The sequence below is a fragment of the Podarcis muralis genome, chromosome 7 (assembly GCF_964188315.1).
Source record: "Podarcis muralis chromosome 7, rPodMur119.hap1.1, whole genome shotgun sequence".
NCBI lineage: Eukaryota > Metazoa > Chordata > Lepidosauria > Squamata > Lacertidae > Podarcis > Podarcis muralis.
In genome coordinates this window covers 32,603,869-32,622,788 of record NC_135661.1, presented here as the reverse complement: position 1 = coordinate 32,622,788, position 18,920 = coordinate 32,603,869, and the positions used below count along the sequence as shown (strand labels likewise).

The window sequence follows — 18,920 nt, the reverse complement described above, 5'->3', positions numbered from 1 at the left end:
ACCATAAGCCTGCCTTTAAAAAAAAATCCCTTTAACAAAAAAAAAGTGCTGCTAATGCATATTTTTCGAAGTTTACATAGTTCAAAACGTCCGGCAGATGCATAATCCGTCATTCTTTTCAGACTGACTTAACGACAGCCCTGCAATGTAGCGCGCTGCATCTTGCTTGTTTACCCCTATTATTTCTGTTTCTACGACGCATCAAGGATCTGCAAAGGGCATAACTGCGCGTGCGTAGATAAAATACTGATCAGAATTTGCTTCTCCTATTCTAGCTCTACAGTCGTTCTTAGGGGTGGGGCTAGCGGAGATGCGTCTCTCCCTCTATCAAGCCAGCCAGAGGGCGAAGGCGGCGCATGCGCGTTTCAGTTTGTGGGCGGTGGAGGCGGAAGAGGAGCGCGTGAGCGGACTGAATCGCTTTCGCCTATTCCGTGCGGAGAAGGATCCGGCCGGCAAGATGGAGAGTAAGTGTGCTTGGATCGCACTCAGGTCACTTTGCTGCTTTCCCATCGGCGTGGGGGCGTGTATCTTACTGTTTTGCTCCGGAATGATTAATCCGGAGTGACTCCGGTTCTGGCCTCGCGGTCATTAAAGCTGCCCTATTTTACCCATTTGGGAATTGGGGTGGAGGAGCTACCTTTTTCCCACGCGTTCACCCACACCCGCCCCGTGATGCAGAGTGCTTAAACCCCCATTCTATTTTACTCTGGAACCACTGATCTGGAGTGACCTGAAGTCTGCTTTGTTTTCTTTTTTGCCAGCTTCCCGACGAGCAGGGAGTGAAGCGAAACTAATTTCTGTTAATCTTTCGCCCACCTTCTCTGCGAGTAGCGCAAGACGCGTGTCTGTTGATCTTGTGAACATGACCTTAAAGCAGCAGATTCCCCTCAAGGCTCAGGCATGGGGCAAGCTAAGCGGGAGAGGAATGGAATTCAAGTAATCTAAATTCAGGCACAAGCCTCTGTCAATAATCTATACATATTTGGGGGGTATACTTACAGGGGGTCCAAATAGACCTATCGATCGGGAGAGAGGCCTAAGGTGATTTCTCTCACTTTCATGTGCCTTATTTCCCTTCAATTATTATTTATCCTTCCCTTTGCAAGTTGCCAAACAGGGACTTGACTGTGTTGTTTATCACCATTGTCACTTATTTGTTTGCCGCCTTTCAACCATGCTTGCAACATGAAAGAATTTACATAATTGCAAAAGTATGAGACAAGTAGTCATAAGCAATAAATAAAAACGTATCAAAATGTGCACAACAAAAGTAAATAAGTTATAATAAGATCCAAAAAATAAAGATACAAAAAATGAATGTCAATAACTGCAAAATTAACATCTCCAAAATTAAATCTCGATCCCAGCAAATAAAAAAAACCTAAACAATGCCCCACTAAATGCATCAACTTCCCCACCTCAGAACAATTTATGATTATTATACAAGAACATGTAGCCACAAACAAAAAACCAAGTAAAATATATAAAAATATATATAAAATGTCCAGTAACACCTTAGAAACCAACTAAGTTTGTTCTTGGTACTGGACAATTTTTTATTTTTTATATATATTTCTAATGTGACAGACCAACACGGCTACCTACCTGAACACAAAACCAAGTAACAGAGGAAAAAGTAATACAGAGTTGCAGAATAAAACAGTAACAGCAAACCAGTGTATCAAATAGCAAATGCATCAAGTTGAGTCCCAGACTCCTGGTCTGGGAGAAAGAAGGGATATAAATAAAATAATATAATAAATGTTATGGTGATAGTAATAATAATAATTTCCAACTCCTACTCTCCTAGCATTCCATCAGAATGACTAAGAACCAGAACCCAGCATTGAACAAAGGGGATGCTTGATTCATTTGGTGCTACTAAGAACAAGGGGCAGATTTATGTCCCTATTGTAAAGGATGATCCAGGGGACATTACTTTCTCCTGTATGAGTGAATGGCTGCCAACCAGTGTTATGCTAAGCTAAAAGTGTTGGCGAAAAGCAGAGTCCCGTGCCCAGCGGAAAGATGAGGAGTACATACTACATACTCTATATTGCTTTATTTACAGTTCAAAGCTGGTATATTACAGAAAGACATCTTGCCTCTGCCGGAGCAGGAAATGCATCCTCTCTCCTCGACAGCTTGGAGAGAATCACACAGTGAAAAACAGGAAACCAGTGTACGTCACATCCAGTCTCCCTTTCCCGTGAGAAACTCCAACAGTACAGACTGTGGAATGTAAACACCTGTCTCGTGACAAGCCCTTTCGCTGCACAGTGAAGGAAAGCAGAAACCAACATCCTCCCCCTTTCTGTGAACATCACTGGGCAGCGTGTTCGTACAATATCAGTACAAACCCAACTTCTGCACATAGGTACAGTGTTGATCCCTTGATACAACCTTGGACAATACATCAGCAGGAATTTCATTACCTGGCATATAGGACACCGTTACGAGTCCCTTCTGAATACATTCCCTAGCATGCTGCAACTTTAATTGCAAGTGCTTTGTGCTTTGCTTACAACCTTCAGACTTCAGCAAAGCCAAACATGCTTTGTTGTCCTGGTAAACCTGGATTGGACATTTGACAGGAATTTTCATATCTTTGCACAATTGTACTAACCATTCACAATCTTTAAGTGAATAAGACAGTGCATTCAGTTCAGCTTCACAAGTACTTAAGCTAACTGTTGTTTGCTTCTTGCATGACCAATCAAACAGACCTTGATTGTACATGTAGCAAACTCCAGACGTACTTTTCCTGTCTGTAGTGTCACTTCCAAAACTTGCATCTGCAAATATCTCAAGACCACCAGACTTCTGATTGTTAAATCTCAGTCTGTAATGCATAGTGCCTTTCAAATACCGCGCTATGCGTTTCAGAGCTTTCCAATCCTTGACACTAGGATTGTTGACTTGTCTGCTTAGCAAATTACAGCTAACAGCAATGTCTGGTCTTGAACATCTGGCAATGAAGTTTAGCTTGCCTAGCACACTTCTGTACAGTGTAGTGTCAGAAAATGCTTCTTCAGTGTCATCTACCTGATAACCTGTTGTCATCGGTGTGTCTACAGGGTTAGCATCCATCAGGTTTAGTTTGCTTAACACATCAGCAATTTTCCGTGACTGGTGTACTAGAATGTTACCATCTTGATCTCTCTCTATTTCCAGAGATAGGTAGTTGTTTACCTCACCAAGATCTTTCATGTCAAAGTGCTCTTTCAGTTGAGCTAGGGCGTTATTGTACATTGCGACATCTTTCCAAAAGAATAATAAATCATCAACATAAAACAAACAGTACAGTTTCTTTTGCCCCTCCTCTTTGACAAATACACATGGATCAGCTTTCCCTTGCTGAAAACCTAGAGAAAACAATACTTCAGTGAGTTTTGTGTGCCAACACCGTGCACTTTGTTTGAGACCATAAAGGGATTTCTTCAGAGCACAAACAAATCCCTGTTTTACCTGTACGCCATCAGGTGGAAGCATATAAAGTGATTCATCTAGAGATCCGTACAGAAAAGCTGTATTAATATCATGGTGACTAATGTGTAGATTTTCCTCTGCAGCTAGCTTGAGCATAAGCCTAATGCTTTCATACCTCACTGTGGGTGAGTAGGTCTCGTGATAGTCTTCACCTGGTACCTGTGCAAAACCTCTGGCTACCAATCTGGCTTTGTGTCTGACTATCTTGCCATTTTGATCTGTCTTCGCCTTGAAGACCCATTTGCTTCCAAGCAGTTTCATTCCTGGAACTACTGGAACTAGTTCCCATGTTTTGTTCCTTTCTAAGGAATCAAGCTCAGCCTTCATGGCATTTAACCATGGCTCAGCTTCCTTTGAATCCAAACCCTGGATTTCTTGGAAACTTGAAGGTTCAAATACCTTCTTGGAGCTTTTAACAGCTGTTACTGCTATCGTAGCAAATTCATCAGCAAATCTCTTTGGAGGTCTGCCTTTTGTGGCTCTCTGTGACCTACGAATTAGCCTTAAGTCTTCAGCACTCTCCTCTTCCTTCTTAGGAGAAAAACGACCTATTGTGAACAATGGTTCCTCCAATTCTTCTCGATCAGAGCTTTCAGAGGGTCGCATAGAGGCTTTCGCACTCTTGCAATCCTCTGAATCACCCGATTCAGTTTCAGATTCAGACTCAGAACCTTCATCAGTGGGTTGTTGTGGTTGCTTTTGACTATCCTCAGTCTCATCACCATCATCAGGATAACATTGGAAAATTCCCACATTCTCCCCCCACTTTGCATTGTACTCAACACTTCTTGTGAGCTTAATTGTCTTAGAGTCAGTCATCATTATTCTGTAAGACCCTTTCTGATAACCTAGAAAGATACCATGCAATCCACGCTTGTCTAACTTGGAGTTTTGTGGTGAGTGAATCCACATGTCAGAACCAAAAATTTTCATGTGTTTGATGTAAGGCTTCTTGCCAAACATCTTCTCATAGGGGGTACAACCAATCGCTGAAGATAACCTGCGATTGTAACTGTAAACAAAACACGAGAGAGATTCGGCCCAATAACTCTCTGGAAGATTGGCATCATGCAGCAAGGTTTTTAACCCTTGAAGCAATGTCTGATTTGCCCGTTCCGCAAGTCCATTCTGCCATGGCGAGCGAGGACTAGACAAATCGTGTTGAATTCCTTTCTCAGTCAGAAAAGCTTCAAACTGCTGAGAAGTGAATTCTCCCCCGCGATCACTGAAAAGAGTCTTTATCTTCTTACCATGCACATTTTCCAACCAAGCACAGAATTCCTTGAACCTAGGAAAAGCCTCTGATTTCTGCTTGAGATTGTACACAAAAATATATCTAGAAAATGCATCAAGGAGAACCATGAAGTACCTATTTCCACCCAAAGAGGGCGATAGTGGTCCAACCAAATCAGCATGAACAATCTGGTATGGTTCCGTAGCTTGCCTACTAGACACCTTACCTTTCGCAGCCATTTTCACCTTGTTTGCTGCGCATGCTTTGCACTTCATGTGGTATCTGCAGGGTTTAATAGTCATACCTTCAACCAAGGCAGGCATTTTAGATACTGCCTCAAAATGCAAATGACCAAATTTTCTATGAAAATCATGAATACATTCTGCATGCAAACTTTTGTTAGAACCTGCAATGCAACAAGTGTCATCCTGCACAACATCATCATAATACAAAACAAACAAACGATCAACATATTCAGCATGCAATACATAGTCATTTTTCTTTGTGATGATGCACTTCTTGTTCTTAAAGGAAACGTCAATGTTCCGCTCATTTAGCTGTCCTACGCTGAGCAAGTTATGTTTGGAATCTGGCACGTAAAGGACATTCTGTATCGATAAGTCCAAACTGTGAAGTACAACAGTTCCGTAGCCTTTACTGGGAATCGTGTGGTCATCCGCCTGGTGAATCGCACCTTCCTGCGGTGTAAAAGACACAAACAGTCTCTTGTTGTTGCACATGTGGTGGGTTGTCGCTGAATCAACAACGAAGAAAGATCTAGACGTCTTCTGGACCTCTGCAACCTTTGGAGTGAAGCGTGAAACCATAGCCTTGTGCTGCGTTGTCCTAGACACCGGACCTTTGCCTTTGCCTCGGCCTTTTCCACGCGATGAGCTTTCGCTGCTCTGCTCTGTCTTGGCCTTGGGATATCTGCATTCCCTCTTCATATGGCCTAGACGTCCACACGAGTAGCATTTCACTGCCTTCAAAGCTTTGGCGCCATCTGGTGGTTCCACTGCACTATGGGATGACGTCTGTGAAGACTCCCCCTTTCCCATGCAGCTAGCACCCCGGCGATCTGCTTCATTTAAAACCACGGCAGTAACAAAGTCCACTGTCAGCTGAGCAGTTGGCTGCACAGCAATCTGGGTTGCAACAGACTCCCAACCTGAACCCAAAGATTGTAGTATCATGAAAGAATACACAGCCTCTGGAAAGTTGAGTCCTCTCTGTTGCAGCTCATGTCTCAGATTTTGCATCTCCATCAGATGTAAACGCACATCTCCACCTTCAGCAAGAGCCATATTATGCAGCTTGTTAAAGTAAAACATAGTAGATCCAGCTTCTGTCCTTAAGTGAGCCTCTCTCAAAGAGTCCCAAATTTCTCTGGCTGAGGTCTTATCACGCAATAGACAGAGCTCTTCTGGGGATACTATCAATGTAAGAGTTCCCCTTGCTTTGGAATCCTTAGCTGCCCATTCATCTGTAACTGGAGCTGGGGGGGTGTCTGTAATCACTGTAAACAAACCCTCTTTCCGCAGAATTGCCTCTGCATACAAAACCCAGTCCGCATAGTTTTTCTTGTTGAGCTTAGGAATCCCACAAGCATCCTGAAGGGCCATCATGACTCTGGCATTAGCCTTCAGCGTCATATATGCTGCTTTAAATCTTGCTGCGTCACTGCTGCAGCTGCTTCATTCCAAAAGCGCTTTTAAAAGTTACTTTCGATTTCCCCAGCATAGTAACTTGAGCCTGGGAGCCTTTTGCCTATTCCCGGCAAAACGGCTTTAAAAGTTCAAAGTCCAGCCATAAAGCCATTAACTAGAAGCTGGCAGGCTGCCCGGAGCAGTAGCACATACCTCATCAATCATGTTTACGCGCAGAGCAGATTCCGATCCGATCCGTCCCTCTGCATTCCGATCCTTTGCCGGCACTCTGATTCGACTTCTGGGCCCATAACCACGTGTTGGTGAAAAGCAGAGTCCCGTGCCCAGCGGAAGGATGAGGAGTACGTACTACATACTCTATATTGCTTTATTTACAGTTCAAAGCTGGTATATTACAGAAAGACATCTTGCCTCTGCCGGAGCAGGAAATGCATCCTCTCTCCTCGACAGCTTGGAGAGAATCACACAGTGAAAAACAGGAAACCAGTGTACGTCACATCCAGTCTCCCTTTCCCGTACTCCAACAGTACAGACTGTGGAATGTAAACACCTGTCTCGTGACAAGCCCTTTCGCTGCACAGTGAAGGAAAGCAGAAACCAACAAAAAGGACCCAAGGAGGAGTAAAGAGGCTGTGGTGTCCTTCCTGGGAGCCTGCATGTTCCCACTCACCCATGATTTGGCTTAGTGTCCCCTTTGAACGTGACCCATCAGAAAATGCATCTCCATCAAGATCTGGGCTATGCTGAAAAGCAGGTCTGGAATTTTAGTATTTCCTCAACGTGAGTCCATGAGTGTGGAGGGTTGTATGACATAAGATATATATTTTTATTATTGCATTTGTACCCCACCTTTTTCTCCAGGGAGCTTCAAGACTGAGTAGGGACTAGAACCCCAACTTCCCACGTCCCAGTCCCACACTCTAACCACTACACTGGTTTTGGGGGTGTCTTATTTGGAACAGTGTTCTGGATTCCATATGTGAAACGGAAGATGGCAAAACGCCCCACATGTTTAGACCAGTCTGCTCCTGTTTTGAATGCCGCTGCTTGGTTATTGAACATGAAGCCTGCGATGTTTGTGTTTGGAAAGGATGTATAGAAACCTCTCCCTAATCTCTTCCAGGTGTGTTATATCGGCAGCTACCCCAGCAGACAGCCACGCTCCTGAACATACAGGTATTTTCTGTGCGTTGGGGCAAAAAACATGGAACTGGTGTGAAGGCAAGGCGGAAGCAGGACTATATACAGTGATAGCTGGATAGATGGATGTAGGAGCTCTGCTGTGTCAGACTGAGGGAAATTGCCTCAGCCTGCCAGTTAATACAAGAGGGACCTCCTCTCATGGAGGAGAAGGCTACTGATGGGAGGAAGCAATGCTTCTGAATACCTGTTGCTGGAAACCACAGGAGAGGAGAGGGCTCTTGGGCTCAAATCCTGCTTGTGGGTTTCCCACAGACATCAGGTTAGCCACTATGAGAACAGGAAGCTGGACCAGATGGGCCATTGGTGTGATTCTGATGTTCATATGGTCTTGAAATACCAACATTGGCTCCCAGTACATTTCTGAGCACAATTTAAAGTGTTGGTGCTGACCTTTAAAGCCCTAAACGGCCTCGGTCCAGTATATCGGAAGGAGCGTCTCCACCCCCATCGTTCTACCCGGACACTGAGGTCCAGCGCCAAGGGCCTTCTGGCGCTTCCCTCACTGCAAGAAGCCAAGTTACAGGGAACCAGGCAGGTAGTGGTGCCCGCCCTGTGGAACACCCTCCCACCAGATGTCAAAGAGAACAACAACCACCAGACTTTTAGAAGACATCTGAAGGCAGCCCTGTTTAGGGAAGCTTTTAATGTTTGATGTATTACAGTATTTTAATATTTTGTTGGTGGGACGCAGGTGGCGCTGTGGGTAAAAGCCTCAGCGCCTAGGGCTTGCTGATCGAAAGGTCGGCGGTTCGAATCCCCGCGGCGGGGTGCGCTCCCGCTGCTCGGTCCCAGCGCCTGCCAACCTAGCAGTTCGAAAGCACCCCCGGGTGCAAGTAGATAAATAGGGACCGCTTACTAGCGGGAAGGTAAACGGCGTTTCCGTGTGCTGCGCTGGCTCACCAGATGCAGCTTGTCACGCTGGCCACGTGACCCGGAAGTGTCTCCGGACAGCGCTGGCCCCCGGCCTCTTGAGTGAGATGGGCGCACAACCCTAGAGTCTGGCAAGACTGGCCCGTACGGGCAGGGGTACCTTTACCTTTACCTTTAATATTTTGTTGGAAGCCGCCCAGAGTGGCTGAGGAAGCCCAGCCAGATGGGTGGGGTAAAAATAATAAATTATTATTATGTTGTTGTTGTTATCATATGCAACAAAATGCTGTAGCATGAAATACTTGTTTTTGGTATTCTGGTCTTAACAACCAGAGTACTCCATTCCGTTTCACCTCCTGTCACTCAGAATTCTGTGATCACTGAGCATGTTTCGGTCCTCATTGCACTGTTTTGCTTCTATATGTGTTTGCAAACCTGCTACAAGGGGCAAAGAGAGGGATTCCCCCCAAGCTTGGCGATGCCTCTGTTGGTTTATGGGTGGTGCTGATATAAAAAGAAAAATCTATTAAAATCTAGGTAATAAAAACAGTGCAGCACTATTAAAAGCCCTTTTCTTAAAAACTAAAACTAAAACCAGTCAGTTCGCAAAGGCCTCTTGGAATAAAACAGTCTGCAGGACCAGGAGGGAGCCAGTCTATCTTCCCTTGGGAGGGAGTTCCAAAGGCTGGGAGCAGCCACCAAGAAGGCTCTTCTCCTGCGTCCCCACCAAGCGTGCCTGTGAAGGTGGTAGGGCCTCCCCCTAAGATCTCAGAGCCCAGGCAGGTTCGTATGGAGAATATGGTCCTTCAGATAGCCTATGCTTTGTGAAGAAGTGCACACTTCAGTGACTCAGTGAATTCATTTTCTTCTTCTTTTTGTAGCCTCAAGGGTCAAAGGAAGCCGAGGCCTTTGTGAAAGCCTTCCTAAAGCGCAGCATGCCTCAGAAGAGTGATGAAGACATCCAGGACCACTTAACCCGAAAAGCGGTGGTCCTTGAACACCTGCACAAGAGGAGGAGAAGGCAGAAGAAGAGGAAAGGCAAGGGGTTCTCTGCCAAGCAGAGGAGAGAGATGAAGCTCTTTGACATTAAACCAGAGCACCAGAGGTACGTACTTCTCCATGAAGCTAATAGTCAAGCTGCGGGTTTCGCTCCTGCAGGAGACAGCAATGGCCACCAACCTAGACAGCAGCCCAGCGGTCAGCATCGGTCTCAGCCTGCTGGCGGAAAGCTAGCAAAGAGGGAGCCAGTGTGACCTCTCTTGGGGAGGGAATTCCACATAATGGGGGAGCAGCCACAGAAAAGGCTCTCTCTCTCTCTCTCGGGTCACCACCATGTTTCTGATGTTGCTGGGACCGAGAAATTGCACTCCTGAGGATCTTAACACCCGGGCAGATTTGGATATGGATATATGATCTTTCAAGGAGCCTGGGCCCAAGGGACTGATGGAGGAGGGGTGGTGGATTCCATCCCAGGACTAACACAGGCCAGTTAAGCCAGGCTAGTAACTTGCATGGGCTCATTTACAGTGCTGTGTTAACAACTGATAGCAAGCCTCCTTAAGAAGGATGCTTGGTTTCTTTCTTTTTGGAAATTGGGATGTCAGTAAGGCAATGTGCTTTGGTCTGTACCATTCTGATTTTAATACAGGCAATGAGTTAACAGGTTCTTTTTGCCATGTTGGTTCACAACCAAGGAGTATTACTTGCCTTTGGCACGACAGGCTTCACTTTCAAGTTAACCTGTCTGAGCACCCAGGTGGTTCACTTCGCAGCATCTCCAGGTAGGGTTTGGAAAAGATTCCCTGCCTGAAACCCTGGAGAGTTTTTGCCAATCAATGTAGACGGCATTGGCGTAGATGAACCAATGATCTGACTCGGTGTAGGGCAGCTTCCTAGAATATTCAAAGCACTAGATTTCTCATTTAAAATAAATCTGCAATGGTACTTGGCCACTAGAGGGCAACTTGTGACCTTTTTATTCCAAAAGGTGCCTTGTTTCAAATTTGTGCATGATCATTTTTCTTTTCTTTTTAAGGCTTTCAAACAGCAGAGCTGGTGTGTAGGCTCAGCTGTGCTCTGATAGCAATAATCAGATAATATCACCTTCTGGTGTTAGACCCCCTGTTCCCTACACAGAGTTCCCTGGGAAGAAGGATGGATTTTTAAGCCACTCTGCTAATTGTAGATCTGTGAGGGGAGTAGAGGTCTCCTAGCAACTCTCGGCAGCCTGAACAAACTATAGTTCCTAGGATTATTGGGGTGGGGGTGGGGGGGAGAGAGCCATGGCTGTTGAGTGGTATAATAAGTGTTTTAAACGTATGGTGCAGTTATGACCCAGAAGACAAGCAGCTCAGCTGGTTCCCTTCAGCATTTCAGGAGCAGAGAATAAGGCTGTCTTTAGCCCCCAAAATTAAACGGACCAGTGTGGTGTAGTGGTTAAGAGCGGTACTCTCGTAATCTGGGGAACCGGGTTCTCATCTCCGCTCCTCCACATGCAGCTGCTGAGTGACCTTGGGCCAGTCACACTTCTTTGAAGTCTCTCAGCCCCACTTATCTCACAGAGTGTTTGTTGTGGGGGAGGAAGGGCTTTGAGACTCCTTAAAGGGAGTGAAAGGCGGGATATCAAATCCAAACTCTTCTTCTTCTTCTTCTACCAAAACCTTCGGCGACACTCAACGTTTGCCATGTTTCAGATCCAATTTAGCTCTGCCTTAAACTTCAATAAAAATGACTCGCTATCAAGCCTCGTCTAAACATACAATTAAAGCAGTGTCTCGCCACTTTAAAAAGTCAGAGCTTCCTGCAAAGAATCATGGGAATCCTGTGGTTCGTTAAGGATATATAGAGGTTAGGAGATGCCGGTTCCCCTCACAGAGCTACAATTCCCAGAATTCCTTCTGAAAAGGGGGCTGGTGGTTAAACAACTCAGATCGTAACTTTCTCTCCACTGTAATCACTGCCCTTGAGCGGCATTAAAGCCGTTGGATGGCCATCTTGTTTCCCTTACAGCTGGCGGCTATTGAAAACGTTGAGCGCTTTCTGAACAGGAAGGCTCAGACTTCACCCACAACTTACCCATCTTCAGCCTTTTTATGCTATCTTTTTGTGAATTGCCTTTGTCCCACACATAGTATTCCATCCATAAAATCAGGAGGGAAACCGTTTCTGAAATCCTAAACTGAATAGTTTCCATTTCGGACCAGAGGGCTATCGATGGCTGCTCACCGTGATGGCACAGTCAGAGGAAGCAATGATTCTGAATACCAGTTGCTAGAAGCTCAAATCATTATGCTTGCTGGTTTCCCGCAGGCATCTAGTTGGCCACTGTGAGAACAGGATGCTGGACTAGATAGGTAACTGGGCCCTGATCCAGCAGGGCTCTTCTTGCGTTCTTAGATTTAATAGATGCTTCAGGGCATTGCTGATACATGGGGAATTAACAAAGCCATTTTTTACTTGTTCTGCAGGTACGAGATCTTTGTGCCATTACATGAGCTGTGGGAGCAGTACATCAGAGAACTCTGCAATGGGCTCAGGCCGGAAGCGTAAGTTCATTAGGCTTAAGTAGTGCTTGGATCACATTTGGAGACTTACGTTGGGAGCATAGCAGTGATCAAGTGCCATTTCTCAGGAAATCAGGGTATGAGGAACCTGTGGCCCTCCAGATGTTGTTGGATTCTAACTCCCATCAGCCCCAGCAAACAGCCTGGCTAGTGGTCATGAATGATGCAGGTTCGGTGTTTTCACCACAGGTTCCCCTATCCCTGTGTTAGCCCCAAATGGAATTACTTATTATCGTACTTTTTTTGTTTTATTGGGCACCACCAAATAAATAAACCTCAAAGCAGTTTACAGTAAGAATAAAGCAATGAGATTATCAGCCAAAACAGTTAAAGACAACTATTTAAAATATTTTGGGGGAAGAAAAGTCTGTGCAGTGTGATTTTTCTCTACATGCAGTCTGACATTTAAGAGCCTGTAGGGGGTATTTTAGGTAAGGTTAAGCACTTATGGGTTGTAGCCAGTGCTAGTCATAACTCTGATCAGTCCCATTGAAATTACAGGGCATGAATAACATAGGGCAATTAATTTCAATAGGGCTACTCTGAGTAAAAGGTCGTTGAATGCAACCCTGTGTTTGTAAGGTAATAGCTGCATGCAGTTCCTGGTTGCATGGGACAGTGAAGAGGCTGCTGGAGGAGAGATGGATCACACCATCTCTCCTTTATGCCTACCATAGAATGGCGAGGGAAGCCCACGCCTCTGCACCCTGCATGGACATTCAGCCCTCTGCCAACCGCTTGCAGGCTAGTGACTCCAAAGGCTTATTTGCAAGGCTGCTTTAAATTGAGTATTTCAGTATTTGAATGGCTTAATGTTTCTTAGCACTGTAATGTTAATATTGTTGCTTTTTTAATACTTTGAAGAATTCTAACATTAATTAGTGTATTATATGTTATTTTTATCAGGCAGCCACAGATGATTCAGGCCAAATTGCTGAAAGCTGATCTTCACGGAGCTCTCATTACAGGTATTTGACTTCCGATCCTAAATGCAGGAATGCTTTTAACTTGGGACAGTTCTGAAGGCTGAAAGTCAAATGTTACCTACTTAAGCAGATCTCAGTTGACTCTGTAAGTTTTGAGTTGATCAGCTGAGCAAGTGATTGATTGACGAAACCTGCATATTTTGCATAGGAGGGATCAATAGCTTCAAAGGAAATGATGTACTTCTTTTGTTTTCAAATGGGCTGCACGTAAGTAGAGCCATGCTGGATCAGACCAAGGGCTATAAGGGTTTTTGATCCAGTAGGAGGTATTCATTAATATGGGGATAAGAATAGGCAGTTTCTGCCTCCTCCCTGCAAACCCACGTGCCTTCAGAAATCTCTTCCGAATGATGATATTTTTATTACTATTACTTAAATGTGTGACTCGCCTTCCACATATATGTCCCTGTCTTCAAAGCTAACTTTTTGTCTTTCTAATCCCTTTAGCCACAGACTCAGTTAACACACACTAGGAATATACTGCAACATTCTATTGGAAAGGCCTGCTTGCTAAACAAAAATATATAGGCTGCCCAATTGATTGAGGGCAACTATGTGGTCAATCTGTGTCCTGGTTCCAGCAAAACAATCTTGGACTGATAAGCCATGTGCATAACTTTTGCACTTTTATCCTGCCTCGTCAAACCACAGTTCCTTGTGGTGTCCAAACTGGGAAACTATGGTTTCCTTGCTACTTAAACATCTTGATTGGAAGCCAGGTCAATTACCCCTTGTTGGTGCAAATCCGCTGAGTGTTGTAAATAAATAGACACTGAAATCGGCTGGATGACACTTGTCAATTACACAAGCAGTTGCATTCTGTACTGTAAGGGGAAGCACAGAGGCAGGCAGAGTAATGCGAAAACTCACTGCCCTGCCCTAATAATCTGCTTTTCTTTGCTATAGTGACTAAATCGAAATGTCCCTCCTATGTCGGCATCACGGGCATTGTCCTGCAGGAAATGAAACATGTTTTCAAAATTATCACAAGAGAAGACAAGATGAAAGGTACCGGACACTCCTTACTGTAACTTGCTTTGTTAATGGTCCCGTCAAATTGCACAATGAATCACGGCTCCTGCATCACTAATGGCCATTTGTCTCATTTCACCCTGGAAGGGTCTTGGCTAATTGCTACAGAGTTGAGATTTTGGTTTCTTTCTTTTTCCCCCCCTTTTTTTAAAAAAGTGAAATTGGTAAATCACAATTATGATCTGTTTTCGGAGTATGCTGTACTGTACTTTAGGCACCAGCAAAAGCATTCCTTTTTAATGAGGCCTTGGCTTTAAACTATCTATGTTTCTCCCTGTCTTCGGCTGCTTATGTCTCAGTCTTGATTTGAAGGCCCCTCAAGACAGGGGTCTGCCTCCCTCATTCTGAGTTAAGCACCCCATACAATGTGGTGAACTGCAGTGGTTTTCAACCAGTGTTCCGTGGCACCTTGGGGTGCCTTGAATGATGGTCAGAGGTGCTGCGGGCAACACTAACCTCTGTCCCTCTTTCCTTCCCACCCTCCTCTGATGTCCTCTTGTGTCTCTGCCTCCCAAAGGCTTGCACAGCTGTTTATTGCAGCAGCAGTGGCTATAAGTGGCTATAAGCCAGGGCCTTTTCAGTACTGGCCCCAACTTGGTGGAACACTCTGTCACAAGAGACTAGGGCCCTGCGGGACTTGACATCTTTCCACAGAGCCTGAAAGACAGAGCTGTTCCGCCTGGCCTTTGGTTTGGACTCAGTCTGACCCTTATGTTTCCCTCCCCTTATGGTCTTGATTTATCGGATACATTTTAAATTGCATTTTAACCTGTATTTTAAATTGGGGTTCCCCACCTATTATGTTTTTACTGTGATTTTATTGGTGTTAGTCGCCCTGAGCCTGGCTCTGGCTGGGGAGAGCGGGGTATAAATAATTTATTATTATTATTATTATTATTATTATTATTATTATTATTATTATTAAGCTCCACAGGCAAATGGTGCTTCTGGGAGGCAGCTCTCTTTGGGGCAGGGAAGGGGGCAGCTCAGAAACCAGAGACAGCAGACAGACTCCCAAAGAGAGGGGAGAAAAGAAGAGGCAGAGGGAACACTGCACAAGGGGGGGTGTTGGGTGTTTGAAAAACGATGGGAGGCTGCCAGCTCTGCAGGCAATACTGGGTTCCTGAGCCCCACAGGGGTGCCGCAGAAAGAATGTAGTTGGTCAAGGAGCCGTGGACTCGAAAAGGTTGAAAACTCTGTTGTAGTGGGTTAAGAGTGCTGGGCTGGGACCTGGAAGAGACCCGGTTTCAAATCCCTACTTGATCTATGAAGCTTACTGGGTGATCTTGGGGCAGGTCATTGCCTCTCAGCCTAACCTACCTCATCGGGTTACTCTGGGGATTAAATGGGGGGACGGAACCCCATATACCCCCTTGAGCTCCTTGGAGGAAAACGTGAGATCTAAATGCAGTAAATAAATAAATAAGATGATACATCTTAAATAAATAAATAAGATGATACATCAATCATAAATAAGATGATACATAAGGCTCTGCATTTGCACTACAGCTGCTGACGTCTGTCATCTTCTTGGCTTCCCTTTCCAGTCATCCCGAAGCTCAACAATGTCTTCAGCCTGGAGATCGATGGCTTCATCTCCTACATCTACGGGAGCAAGATTCAGTTCCGAGCCAGCGAGCGTTCTGCAAAGAAGTTCAAAGGAAGAGGGACAATTGACCTGTGAACCTTCTTCTTTCTTTCTTTCTTTCTTTCTTTCTTTCTTTCTTTCTTTCTTTCTGGAAATGGGAGCCACTGATGTGCTGTTTCCAAGGGATGGAGAGACTATTCCTAGCAGTTTGTGCATCCTGAGACTTGGGTGCATGTGAAGGAACAATCCTTGTTGTTGTAAACAAGACTGTGAGAAATGCATCCATATAAATGAATGCTCCCGTAGTGTTTCAAACACCTTTCTATCCTTTGTTACATCCTTTGTGTTTTATCAATGTTATTAAACCTGTTAAATAAATAAAATCATTTCCAATCTGATACTTTGTTTACAGCAAAGTAAACCTTCCATAACCTCCCGTAAGAGTATGCATTTTGCAGTAGTAAAGTGAGTCCTGGTTTGCCTATCCTTGTAACTATCCCAAGGATGACTCAAGATATCTTTGCAGTAGGAAAGAACAAGTTTACAGCAAGCATTTTCTTTTCTTTTAAAAAATATTTTATTTTCAAAATTTTTAGTTACAATTTTTCACATATTTAATGCTTTTTCCGAAATGTCAGATACAGTATGAACTTCCTCCTGCCCCCGTTCTGAATTCCAATTTTCTCCCCTTATTTTTTTGCATCTCATTTTTATTTTGAAACTTCTATCCTCTTATTTGCCTTGATTTCCAATGTTAACATAAATGTTATATCAAACCTGCTGGCGTTTTAATGTACCGTATTTTTCGTCCCATAGGACGCTCCGTCCCATAGGAGGCACCTAGGTTTTTTTTTGGGGGGGGGGAATAAAGGAAAAATGTTTTCCTTTATTTCCCCCCACCAAAACCAGGTCGGGGAACAGCGGTATGGCGGTACTCCGCCTCCCCGCTATCCCCCGAGCTTGTGGGGCTGGCACTGGGGAGAAGTGCGCTTCTCCCCAGTGCCAGCCTCCAAACCAGGTCGAGGAACAGCGGGATGGCGGCGCTGCGCCTCCCCGCTGTCCCCCGAGCTTGTGGAGCGGGCCGATGTCTGCCCGGCGCGCTCTGCTTCAGGGCGCCCTGCGCACCGGGCGGCAGGCTGTGGATGTCTGCCCGGCACGCGGGGCGCTCTGCTTCAGGGAGCCCCACACACTGGGCAGCAGGCTGCGGATGTCTGCGCGGGGCGCTCTGCTTCAGGGCGCCCCGGGCGGCAGGCTGCTATCTGCAACTTGGAGAGCCCTGTGGGAGTTCCCACAGGGCTCCCTAGGCTGCGGATGTCTGCCCTGTGCACGGGGCGCTCTGCTTCAGGGCGCCCTGCGCGCCGGGCGGCAGGCTGCTCTCTGCAACCTGGGGAGCCCTGCAGGAGTTCCCACAGGGGTCCCTAGGCTGCGGATGTCTGCCCGGCGCGCCGGGTGCTCTGCTATGATTTTAGTTATCCATCATTTTAGTTTAGTTATTTTAGTTATCTATCATTTTAGTTATCCATTCTTCTTTAGTTCGTACCTTCTCTTCTTTCCATTTCTGGGCAAATAACATTCTTGCTGCAGTACGCAACGTACATAAATAATCTCTTTAGATCCCTTGGTATTCCATCACCTATTAGTCCAAGCAAAAAGGCTTCTGGTTGTTTAACAAAAGTTATTTTAAACATTTTTTAAAAAAAAATCATTGTATATCATTTCCCAGAAGTCTTTTGCTTTTCTACAGGACCACCACATATGTTAAAAAGTACCTTCCTTTTCCTTTCACTTGCAACACACGTACAGGTTTGTCCATCTAGTCTAAGGTTACCAGATTTTTTTCAATGAATACAGGGACACTTTTCAGCTTCAATGGATTTTGTATGGGGACTGATCTGTAAATCCGGGGACTGTCCCCAGGAAACGGGGACATCTGGTAACCTTAATCTAGTCTAGAAGTTCCCAAAGTGGGTGGTACCATCCTGTGGAGGGGGAGGGGGCACACTAAGAGGCAAGGGGCTGTGGGGGGATGCTGGAGATGTAAATGACTCAGGTTTGGAAAAACTGGTATCACTGGATTGAGTTCATCCATTTTTATTTTTGAATTAATTAAAATAGTTTTAACTGGATTTCTAATAAACATGCAGTTAATAGTTGCTGTTTTAAATTTTAAATCTTCAGCCCCACCCTAAAAAAACCCTGTCATTTTTACCATGAGCGCAATTTTTTTCTCCTTGTGGTGCAGACTTCCACAGGCAAAAGTCCACATCACCAGGAAGTGCTTCTGGTCCACAAGAAATCAATGAGCTTTTAACAGGCCACGAGTCTTCATTTTTGTCTTTGATGCAAACAACTAGGAACACCTCTAGAATGTATGTTCAGGCTTTTATTTTTCTTCCTTCCTAGGTAGGGGTTATTTCCACTTGTACAGGTTCCCAAAGGGAGGAAACGAGCTTTCAAAAGCAGTTTTTCTGGGGAAATTGGGGGTGCCCGCTTCTCCCATATTCTGGCCTGTTACTTTAACTACGCTTTGAAAATTATATGCTTTAACAGTCTTCTCGCTTTAATACTCAAGATTCAAAAGATTTGGGAACAATTGCATTCCTTTGTCTCTTTCTCTTTGTAAGAAAGTTTGGCGGAGTTGGGGGGGGAACGTTCTAAGTACTGGGGCGGTGTGCAAAATTGTATGAATTATTTTGATTGTCCTGGGTTTTTGAATGATGACTTGGAAAGGAACGGTATTGTTTGCGTGCTTCCCTCTCCCCCCCCCCCCCCCAATTTCTGAAAAGGGCTCTTTTTATTCACAGTTTAATAGGCAGGTGTTTACTGCTGAACATACCAACAACTATTCTCTCCCTCCACTGTTGTTGTTTTAAAAAAAAGATTATGTAAATGCAGCCCATCTTCTAAGGCTCCAGCACCTCCCCTGCGCTTCTTGGGGCATTCTGCTGAACCATGTAAACTCTTCAAATTGAGATGGAAAATAACTCTTTTGATGCTCCCGAGAAGCAATACCCGGTCCCGGGCTTTGTAATGCAAAGTTTTTCCCATTGTTTTCTCTTTGTGGCGAGGAGGAGGAGGGGAGTGGCTTTCCGACGGAGCACAATTCTCCAGAGGTAAATGTGTGCTGCAAAGATTAACTATACCGAATTTAAAAAAAAAAAAAAGACGGGAGGCACATTGACATTGAAATGAAAGAGAATAGCAGGGCATTCAGTGGGATGGGATTATGAATAAGGACAAGCCTGAGCACACAATTTATTTGCAACAGGGATGGCCCATGCATAAAAC

The 18,920-nt window shown here is 45.0% G+C and overlaps 1 protein-coding gene across 1 annotated transcript; it reads left to right on the top strand.

Moving 5' to 3' along the window:
* Window positions 1-300: 300 nt before the first annotated feature.
* On the top strand, window positions 301-16,024 carry POP4 (POP4 ribonuclease P/MRP subunit). Its single transcript, XM_028740261.2, has 7 exons — window positions 301-464; window positions 7,514-7,566; window positions 9,345-9,568; window positions 11,931-12,008; window positions 12,933-12,994; window positions 13,919-14,020; window positions 15,592-16,024. Exons 1-7 carry the CDS (start codon window positions 311-313, stop codon window positions 15,726-15,728), a joined length of 810 nt encoding a protein of 269 aa, XP_028596094.2. The 5' UTR covers window positions 301-310; the 3' UTR covers window positions 15,729-16,024.
* Window positions 16,025-18,920: the final 2,896 nt, after the last annotated feature.

Coding starts and splice junctions, on each gene's coding strand:
- POP4 (XM_028740261.2), top strand. CDS start 311: ATGCGTCTCTCCCTCTATCAAGCCAGCCAGAGGGCGAAGGCGGCGCAT. Junction 465..7,513: donor TCCGGCCGGCAAGATGGAGA/GTAAGTGTGCTT, acceptor AATCTCTTCCAG/GTGTGTTATATCGGCAGCTA. Junction 12,009..12,932: donor AATGGGCTCAGGCCGGAAGC/GTAAGTTCATTA, acceptor TATTTTTATCAG/GCAGCCACAGATGATTCAGG.